Genomic DNA, 11,263 nt, shown 5'->3' on the forward strand with positions numbered 1-11,263 from the left:
CGGTACCGGCCTCAGTGGTGTTGTGGTTAAGCCATCAGACATAAGGTTGGTAGGTACAGGGTTCACAGCACGGTACCGGCCTCAGTGGTGTTGTGGTTAAGCCATCAGACATAAGGTTGGTAGGTACAGGGTTCACAGCACGGTACCGGCCTCAGTGGTGTTGTGGTTAAGCCATCAGACATAAGGCTGGCAGGTACTGGGTTCACAGCACGGTACCGGCCTCAGTGATGTTGTGGTTAAGCCATCGGACATAAGGCTGGCAGGTACTGGGTTCACAGCACGGTACCGGCCTCAGTGGTGTTGTGGTTAAGCCATCGGACATAAGGCTGGTAGGTACAGGGTTCACAGCACGGTACCGGCCTCAGTGGTGTTGTGGTTAAGCCATCAGACAAGGCTGGTAGGTACTGGGTTCACAGCACGGTACCGGCCTCAGTGGTGTTGTGGTTAAGCCATCGGACATAAGGCTGGTAGGTACAGGGTTCACAGCACGGTACTGGCCTCAGTGGTGTTGTGGTTAAGCCATCGGACATAAGGCTGGCAGGTACAGGGTTCACAGCACGGTACTGGCCTCAGTGGTGTTGTGGTTAAGCCATCGGACATAAGGCTGGTAGGTACAGGGTTCACAGCACGGTACCGGCCTCAGTGGTGTTGTGGTTAAGCCATCAGACATGAGGCTGGTAGGTACTGGGTTCACAGCACGGTACCAGCCTCAGTGGTGTTGTGGTTAAGCCATCGGACATGAGGCTGGTAAGTACTGGGTTCACAGCACGGTACCAGCCTCAGTGGTGTTGTGGTTAAGCCATCAGACATGAGGCTGGTAGGTACTGGGTTCACAGCACGGTACCGGCCTCAGTGGTGTTGTGGTTAAGCCAACGGACATGAGGCTGGTAGGTACTGGGTTCACAGCACGGTACCGGCCTCAGTGGTGTTGTGGTTAAGCCAACGGACATAAGGCTGGCAGGTACAGGGTTCACAGCACGGTACCGGCCTCAGTGGTGTTGTGGTTAAGCCATCGGACATAAGGCTGGCAGGTACAGGGTTCACAGCACGGTACTGGCCTCAGTGGTGTTGTGGTTAAGCCATCGGACATAAGGCTGGTGGGTACTGGGTTCACAGCACGGTACCGGCCTCAGTGATGTTGTGGTTAAGCCATCAGACATGAGGCTGGTAGGTACAGGGTTCACAGCACGGTACCGGCCTCATTGGTGTTGTGGTTAAGCCATCAGACATGAGGCTGGTAGGTACAGGGTTCACAGCACGGTACCGGCCTCATTGGTGTTGTGGTTAAGCCATCAGACATGAGGCTGGTAGGTACTGTGTTCACAGCACGGTACCGGCCTCAGTGGTGTTGTGGTTAAGCCATCAGACATAAGGTTGGTAGGTACTGGGTTCACAGTCCGGTACCGGCCTCAGTGGTGTTGTGGTTAAGCCATCGGACATAAGGCTGGTAGGTACTGGGTTCACAGTCCGGTACCGGCCTCAGTGGTGTTGTGGTTAAGCCATCGGACATAAGGCTGGTAGGTACTGGGTTCACAGCACGGTACCGGCCTCAGTGGTGTTGTGGTTAAGCCATCGGACATAAGGCTGGTAGGTACAGGGTTCACAGCACGGTACCGGCCTCAGTGGTGTTGTGGTTAAGCCATCAGACATAAGGCTGGTAGGTACTGGGTTCACAGCACGGTACCGGCCTCAGTGGTGTTGTGGTTAAGCCATCAGACATAAGGTTGGTAGGTACTGGGTTCACAGCACGGTACCGGCCTCAGTGGTGTTGTGGTTAAGCCATCAGACATAAGGCTGGTAGGTACAGGGTTCACAGCACGGTACCGGCTCCCACCCAGAGAGAGTTTTAACGACTCGATGGGTAGGTGTAAGACCACTACACCCTCTTTTCTCTCACTGACCACTAACAACTAACCCACTGGACATCCTGGACAATCAGCCCAGATAGCTGAGGTGTGTGCCCAGGACAGCATGTTTGAACCTTAATTGGATATAAGCACAAAAATAAGTAAAAGAAAGAACTTAGCGTACTGTAGTTACATTGTACATATAATAGTCAGGTGGCTTAGCGACTTTAATGTTACATGGCGGACAAAAGCACCAAATTTGGTATGGTGCTTCAGTTGGACCTATCAACTCATTTCAGCCTAGGAGCCATCTTGACCGTTTTGGAATTTCCAAGATGGCGGCCAAAATCCAAAATGGCTACCACCTAAACTGAAATATGTTATATTCTTGGCTATAAATGTCATAGATGGACAAATGAGGTTTCAAATCAGGGTTTGTTCAGGTCAATGAATCTGATTCCGAGCAAAATATCTTGCATATTTTATTCACTTTCAAGATGGCATCAAAAATTCAATATGGCCGCCAATGAAACAGAACAATCACCAATCTCTGGCAGTCAGTGTTTCAGAACAGAAATTCTGCTGTGACAGAGCTTGATCTTGAAACAATTACCTTTAAGAAAATAATCTATAGCCAAAGTTAGTTGCTAATATCAGCACATATGGTTGCATTGGATAACATCACATGGAAATCTTAAGGTTAATCTTAGAAGGCTAATCTAAAGTCATCCTATGATTTGGTACATTTACAGTGGCAAAGAGCTGTGCAAGGGAGATTAGCTTTGCTACACTTGCACACTGTACAGTTTCGTTTACAATCACATTTGACAAATTCTTTGCATGCACGAGAAGCTTCAGGAATTGTTATCCAGACAGGTTCCCAAAACTTGCCTACTTTTTTCCACCCATATCCATCTGGACTTGGAAGCTTTTGTTGAGCTGACATGCTGTTAGCCCAGATGCCAGCCTGGTACACTGCCCTGTTTGTGTGCTGCAAAAGTGCATTCTGAGTAGGTGGAATTTTGTCTACAGCTTGAGTTTTCTGGGAGAAAAGATCCATGCATGCACTGTTTACATCAGTCATATTACTTGTTTTGTCATAAACTATGACAACTAGTCGCTCAATCTTCTGGAATATTTCAGAGTCCAAATCAAGATGTTGAAAGGGATGTGTGGCAAGATGCAGAAAAGCATTTGTGATAGTATCATATGCATGCCATGCTTGCCAGAATGATTTCTTTCCCTTCCCCCGAAATGCTGACGTGGTATCACATCCTGTGAAGGCATGAAACACAGGCAAGGATCTTGATTTAGGTTCACCAATGCGTGCACAAATAGTATTGATATTGTAATGTGTATAATTTTTCCCCATTCCGTAGGCTACCCAGAGGTTTAAATCCGAGTTAAATTCTGAAAGGTCATGAAACATACCAGTCAGGACAACAACAACATCTGTGTCCACAGTGCGCACTTGGACAGTATTGGAACCATTTTCCAGTGCATGCCTCACGTGAACCACGATCCTTGTGTCAGCCTCTTCGTGATTGCAGCTAGACATTTCAGTCTCACTCCCAATACATGTAACATTCTCTCCAGCTGTAACATATACTGAACTGCCTGCAGGACAGTTGAACTCTGCCATCTTTGAGGAAAGAAATTCAAACAGTTCTTTCTTGTTGATTGAGTCTCGAAGGAAGTCATGCCAGTTGGTTGGCAGTTTGGTGTCACCAGATACTTTTCTGCGCACACCTTTCCCTCGTTTTTCCCTGGTTGACTCTTTCAAACTATCTGGTCTGTATTCATCCCATACAAGGTCCAGTCGTTTTGCTGTCTGCAGCTGTCGTTCCAGGTAGGGAATGAAAACATTGTCTGCATAGTCATGGAACGTTCTGACATTTGTTACAGGTAAGCAGTGCACTATCACAGCACCATCCAGGACTTTGCAGTCAAAAGCTGTAGGTGGCTCTGTTTGCGTTGGTTCTTCGATGCACTGCAACAACTGGCATTTTGTACCTGGTAGGTTCAGCTTGCCAAAGTCAGACAAGGAAGGAGGGTATGACTGAACCTCATGTGCAAAGAATTCACTGATGTCACCATCCCTGTTTTGTAAGGAGATGTATAACTGTCCGAAGAGTGCAACATTGTTTTGAAGAACTTTTACTTTCCTGCCATCCTTGGATGTAGCTTTGACTTTTGTCGAGAATAATGGTAGTGAATTCTTTGAAATCGGATCATGTATGGAACGAGTGTGATCCACAAGGACTGTTTTCACATACTCCTGATACATTTTTTTACCGATGTCTTCCAGTGTATGGACTGTATTCACTACGACCTCACTTGTGCAGTTACGACTGTCAAGAGTTACTAACTCAGGATAATCATCTAGGAAGGGGTTGCCCATCCTATTTATGACTTTACAAAGGCTATCAACCTGTCGCTGGAATGTTTTCTGTGCTGTCAGGCCCTCTTCATGATGCTCATAATTTGTAGGGTTGACCAAATCATCAGCAGGAATATACTCATTCTCGAACTGCTTCATGAGTCTGGCAAGTTCTGGTCCAGAGGTCATCCAACGTCTGAAGGCAGTTGGATTTTCAGTTAGCCCTACAACACCACCAGAACCTTTCACAACTTTATTTTCCTGTTCATGCGTTTGATCTATGGGGATAGCAGAGAATCTGTGTGTCGACTTTGAGATTACCCAGTGATGATGAGACTCAAACTCTTCTCTGATTGATTTTGGTAGAGATTTCATGTCTCTGATATGGACAGACAGCCACCTAGCATAGTTCACATGATCTAACGCGAAAAACACATGCATGAGCTCCTCTAGAACACTGATGTACAGTGTGAAGTTTCTCTCTCGGTGAGCTCTAACAAATATGAGAATGAGGATCTCATAGTGTGCAATCAAATCCCAGAATTTGAATGTGGGACAGTTTTTACACATTCTCTCATGCCAGTTATTAAAACTGTTATCTTTCAAATCACTGGAACTCTTGTTGAATGCCTCATCCATAAGCTTCTGAAGAGCTAATAGGGTAACTTGGTGAGCATGTCTAGTTCTGGTCAGGTGTGCTGCTTTCAGAAATGAATCAGCAATTCCAGATGAAGCCACCTCAGCCTCAGTAAGAGCTACAGTCCACCCAGAACCTTGTAACAGATCTCCCAAAGTGTTCCATAGAGCGATCTCAATGTGTAGTCCACCCATCATAACTACATGCACCTTCTCACCATATGTGTCTGGCCATTTCCACTGTATGTACTTGGCAAGTGCAAACAGGGGTTGATCAAATGTAGACACAGGGGGATGTCCTGGATTAAGATACTCTGTTGCCTGCCTTTGAACATCCATGCCATGTTTAATCATTGCAGGTGTGGCTGACTTTTCATAAAACAGAGGAAGCAATGCACACACAACTGGCGGCTCTACCATTGTTTCTTGCTTAGAGGCATGATAGGCAGACCATGTTAGCAAATTCTCTCTACCTAGATCAGTATCACTGACAAGTTGAAGACCATGTTTTATCCAGTCATATTCGTCATGTATGGCTTGTGGTAAAACAGATTTGATGGTCTGAACATTATTCTGTGAAACAGCAACATTGATGGTCTTCAGCGAAACAGCAGGAACAGAAGCATAACTGTCTGGAAGGAAATGCGCCTGTGATCCAGGTGGTGGTATTGTAACAGGTTGCCTCCTCACACCAGATTCCCTCTCATTAGGGAACTGGAAAAGACTTATTCCTGTACCGTGGAAAGATGTCTTTGATGTAGTTGAACTCGGATCATGGTCTAGATTATCAAGAGCTCCTACAGTAAAGAGACCTTTCCGAAGAATAGTCGGAACTACTGCACCATCATCTTCAAACCTCTGGCATACAGCTGTAGCGAGCCAGTCTTCAATCTGCATCACTCTGTCGTAGGAGACACTAATACCCATTTGGTGTAACTCTTGAATGATTTTTTTGCTTCTAGTCAGTACATGTATGTTGATGCCAATGTAAATTGGTAGCGGAGGTTCACGGTCTAAAGTGTGCCGGACCTTTACATGTGAATTAGACTTCCTTTTCTTGACACTGTAGACAATAGTTTGTCCAATAGTTAAGCACACTTGTGAATCATGACTCTCTTGATCTTTCAGATTTGGACCATTGAGAATCATGGAAACTAGAAATTTCAGACTAGATGGTAATGAGTTCTCCTGACAACCTGGTGGAAACTGGCCAGTGAATTTGAATCCTTCATGATGAAAGATATCTTTTCTAACAATTTTTGCTGCACGTGCCAGGATCAGGGCATCTTCAGAAAAATTGCGCGTTTTCAGAGCATCTTTTATCATGTCTTTCATTCCCTCTTTGAATATCAAAATGGTGTTACGTCCATCATGTTGCACTTGTGCATCAGAAAAACGTTCAAGTATTTGTTCCTTCAACCTGGTTTTGTTAACATTCTTTCTGATATTCAGTTCCTTCAGACGATCTGTATACAGTGAGTGCAACTCAGATAATTTGAAGAGGAGGGTCCCAGCATTAACAGACATTTCAATATAACTAGTGAGTTCAACAAATGCTCTAGATTCATTCATTATATCGTCAGTGTTTACTGCTGCCTGCTGTGACTGCCTTATGTGACTGTGATACCGATTTCTAAGGTTAGTTAAACATTTTAAGTGATACTTTGCATCCATAGCTATCAGATCCCCTCCGACAATCCTAGCAAGAAGTTGTTTATCCTGCAGTTCGTTGATTATAGTCCTTATATTGGCATCCATATCATATGTTGAAACCTTATGCAGGTCACCTTCATCAGTGCCTTTCTCACAAAAGAGACATTGTCTAATCATGGTTATTGTTCGGCGCTTAATTGCATGCCTACGTTGTTCACTATCATCTGGATTCGATTTCTTTCTCTTTCTTGCTCTTGCTATTTTTTCATTGTTAAATTTTAAATGACACGATTTATGCCAAGATGCAGAATTGTTCACAAGATTGTCAACATTTAGATCACTCCGAAACTTCAGTTCAACTGGTAGCTGATCAATCTCACGGAACTGTTCGACATTTGTCAAAAATGACTGATAAGCAGATGACTTATCAACACTTCGTCCTGGACTGAGAAGTGGACACTTTAACTGTTCATCTGTTTCTTGTTGGCAGATAATACAGCGACTAAAGTCTAGCTCCATGTTAATTTATCTGTAAGAATATAAACATTTAAAATTATATTTTATAAACGTTTATCATATTATTATTTTAATTTTCATTGGGGGCCATATTGGGTTTAGGATGCCATCTTGAAAATGAATTACCTATACAGGATTTCGTGCCTGAAATCGGTTTCACTGACCTCAAAAACCTATGATTTGATACTTTATTTGTCTAAATGTGATATATAGTCAGAAATATATGACATTTCAGTTTCACAGGCGGCCATTTTGGTTTATGGCCGCCATTTTGGAAAATCTGAAAAATTCAAGATGGCTCCTAGGCTAAAATCAATCTATAGGTCCATGTGAATCTCCACACAAAATTTGGCGCTTTTGTCCACCAAGTAACATTACGCCTAAAAATTGTCGCTAAGCCACCTGACTATAAAGAAATGCATTTAAAGTGCAATTTCTTCAGATTTACATTGTATACAATTTAGACCATTTCCACAAATTAAGCCAATTTAAAAACAAAAATCTTCCAGAAATGCTATAATTGAATAGTCTTCATATATGTGAAAGTCGTATAGATGGTTTATCAAAGTTGTGAATTTCATTAATGTTGGGTCTCCTGTTTAAAGTTAGTTTGTTTTGTTTAACGGCACCACTAGAGCACATTGATTTATTAATCATTGGCTATTGGGTGTCAAACATATGGTAATTTTGACATATACTTTTAGAGAGGAAACCCGCTACATTTTTCCATTAGTCAAGGTCAAAGGGTTTTACGTGCACGTTCAGAGCAAGCTGTTGTAGCGCACGCCTGTCGTGGGCACAGTTGCCGGCCTTGGCCGGCCTCTCTGTCCAAGACATTAGTAGCAAGGGATCTTTTATATATGCACCATCCCACAGACAGGATAGCACATACCATGGCCTTTGATATGCCTTTCAATACAATCTGATTAAAATTAGCTCTACTGGTATATACCAGTAGATCTAACAGCATTGCATGGACTCCCATGTCCAGGTGATATTTCATCTATAAATAACAATTTAAATATCGACCAATTACACTTCGCCTTTTATAACGTTATTCGGGAGCATACAAATTCTAAAAATATCGGGCAAGTCTATTTATGCAATAGGCGAACTTGTTGGTCTATTTCAACATTGAAAAAAACAGGGGGAAAAGTGCAGTAATAAACTCTGGATTGTATACTGGTATAAACAGATTTTATGGCTATATGTAACCATCACAGGGTTTTTTTCCGGCATACTTCATAATTCACCCGAATCATTTCATATACTGTCGGCATAATCCCAAATGTTTTCAAATTCTTTTCAAATCACTGGCATGATTTTGCAAGTAAAGTTTTGATTGGTCGAATGAAAGGTCAGCTGGACATGAGCTCCAACGGGCTGCTGTTAGATCCACATATAATAGTGGAGCTCATTTTAATTAGATTGCTTTCAATATATATGTTCTTCATGTAGATCTGACATCAGATTGTTTCTCACCAGGAAAGAAGAATTACGACAGAGTATTGAGGTGTCTTCGTGACTGTTGATAGACATTTGTGTATACATGTGTAATTGTTGCCTTTCTGTGTTTCAGTTGTCCATGTAGATATGATGGCTGATTGTTTCACACCAGGAAAGAAGAATTACGACAGAGTATTGAGGTGTCTTCGTGACTCTGTCGATTTACTGTTTGACTTCTTGGTGCTGTGGGTTCCATCAGGTTAGTAATTATAATATTCATGAGCTAATTTACATAATTTGATTACGACAGAGTATTGTGGTGCCTTTGTGACTGTTGATTTACGTTTTGACTTCTGATGCTGTGGGTTCATGTTAGTAATTATAATATTCATCAGGTTAGTAATTATAATATTCATCAGGTTAGTAATTATAATATTCATGAGCTAATTTACATAATTTGATACTTTCTGATAAAGTTCTACATGAACATCATTGGATAGTCCATTATGTTGAGCAGTCGTTTCGTTCATATACCTGTACTTACCTTTAACATTCAATAGCCAACATTATTTCTGTGCTGGAGTGTTGTTAAATTTCACTCATTCATAGTCCAAGATTTAATGGTTATACATGTACCTTGTAACAGCAAATGTTTTTTAAAAATTGTTATTAAAACAAAAAAGGTTTGTTTTATTTAACGACACCACTAGAGCACAATGATTTTTTATCTTCGGCTATTGGACGTCAAACATATGGTCATTTTGACACTGTTTTTTTTAGAGGAAACCCTCTGTCGCCACATAGGCTACTCTTTTACAACAGGCAGCAAGGGATCTTTTATTTGCACTTCCCACAGTCAGGATAGCACAAACCATGGCCTTTGTTGAACCGGTTATGGATCACTGGTCGGTGCAAGTGGTTTACACCTACCCACTGAGCCTTGCGGAGGACTTACTCAGGGTTTGGAGTCGGTATCTGGATTAAAACTCCCATGCCTCGACTGGGATCCGAACCCAGTACCTACCAGCCTGTAAACCGATGGCCTATTTTTGTTATTAATTCCAGTTAGGCCTGACATAAAAGAAAAGGAAAAATTGTTTTGATGATGTTGTATTTTTATGTGCAGTGTTTCTGCCAGAAAGAAATTTTTGGGTCTGGTGCTATGGAATTGAATGCATCCACAGACAACAGGGGCTATTGGGGCCTGCCCCAGAAAGAAAATGCAGGCACAGATTCATGCAGGACCCAAGGGGCCCATGCCCTGGCCCCTATTTTTGGTCAAACAATATATATTACAGAATACACCAAAAATGCAAACTTATCCCGACCATCTGTCAAGGACTTTGGGCTCCCTCTGTTAAAAAATCCTGGATCCATGCCTGAAATGGATTAGGTTGAGGGTTAGGGTTAAAAAAATCATACAGTAATGATAAGAATAATTAATAATGTCAAAAAGTTAACTTTAAAAAATAAGATCTGCAAAAAAATGTGGGTATGGTGCCATACCCGTTTTACCCTCTGGCAGACAGAAACCCTGATGTGCAATTTGTAAAACATTTGCCTATGATCAATATGTAAATAAGTAATAATATTAAAACAGCATAAAAATTATAGTAAAAAAATGTTGTTTGGTCATGGATGTATTTGGCAATTACATGTAGGGGTGGGATTTAGCTCAGTCGGTTGAGCACTCGCTTGAGGTGCTTGCGTCACAGGATCAAACCACCTCAGTGGATCCATTCAACTGATTGGGTTTTTTCTTGTTCTAACCAGTGCACCACAACTGGTCAAAGGCAATGGTATGTGCTTTCCTGTCTGTGGCAAAATGCATATATAAGATCCCTTGCTGCATAAAGAAAATGTTGCGGGTTTCCTCTATTGACTACGAGTCAGAATTACCAAATGTTTGACATCCAATAGCCGATTATTAATATATGATTGTGCTCTAGTTGTGTCGTTGAAGAAAATAAACTTTACTTTGGTAATTAATGTGTGTGTGTGCACACATGTAGAGCTGGGTGGTACACCATACCAAGGCTTCTAGAACGTTTGTCAAATCCACTAGCCATGGGATCAGTGATTTTAAACATTTACTAGCCACCATTTAAAACCCACTAGCCATGGGATCAGTGATTTTAAACATTTACTAGCCACATGTAGAGCTGGGTGGTACACCAATGCAGGGCTTCTAGAACGTTTGTAAAATCTACTAGCCATGGGATCAGTGATTTTAAACATTTACTAGCCACCATTTAAAATCCACTAGCCATGGGATCAGTGATTTTAAACATTTACTAGCCACCATTTAAAATCCACTAGCCATGGGATCAGTGATTTTAAACATTTACTAGCCACCATTTAAAATCCACTAGCCATGGGATCAGTGATTTTAAACATTTACTAGCCACCATTTAAAATCCACTAGCCATGGGATCAGTGATTTTAAACATTTACTAGCCACCATTTCAGTTAATACAATTTTACTGAATAATAATAATCAAATATATTACCTAAAAAGGTAGATAGAGCTTAAAACACTAACATTGGGAGTTGGGGTTGGGTTCAGATGTTCATATTTACAAAACAGACTTAACTGCAACATTTAATCTCTTTTTTTGTTTTCACTAGCCATCGGGCATGGCAACAGTAATTATTTACTAGCCCAGCATTGAATATCACTAGCCATGGGAGTGGGGCTACCATAATCTAGAAGCCCTGCCATATGTACTGTTCGGTATCAATACTGATTTATAGTACCGAGCAAATTTCAAAATACCAAAATTAC

At 41.9% G+C, this 11,263-nt stretch overlaps 1 protein-coding gene across 3 annotated transcripts in view; it reads left to right on the forward strand.

The window, feature by feature from the left end:
* LOC121388724 (ribonuclease P protein subunit p40-like) overlaps positions 1–11,263 on the forward strand; it is a 52,741-nt gene that overhangs the window by 19,132 nt on the left and 22,346 nt on the right. For all 3 annotated transcript variants that reach the window (XM_041520196.1, XM_041520194.1, XM_041520195.1), the window contains exon 5: positions 8,612–8,737. In XM_041520196.1, coding sequence (XP_041376130.1) covers positions 8,612–8,737 — 126 coding nt within the window. The remainder of the gene's footprint in view (positions 1–8,611; positions 8,738–11,263) is intronic.

Source organism: Gigantopelta aegis, chromosome 14 (assembly GCF_016097555.1).
Source record: "Gigantopelta aegis isolate Gae_Host chromosome 14, Gae_host_genome, whole genome shotgun sequence".
NCBI lineage: Eukaryota > Metazoa > Mollusca > Gastropoda > Neomphalida > Peltospiridae > Gigantopelta > Gigantopelta aegis.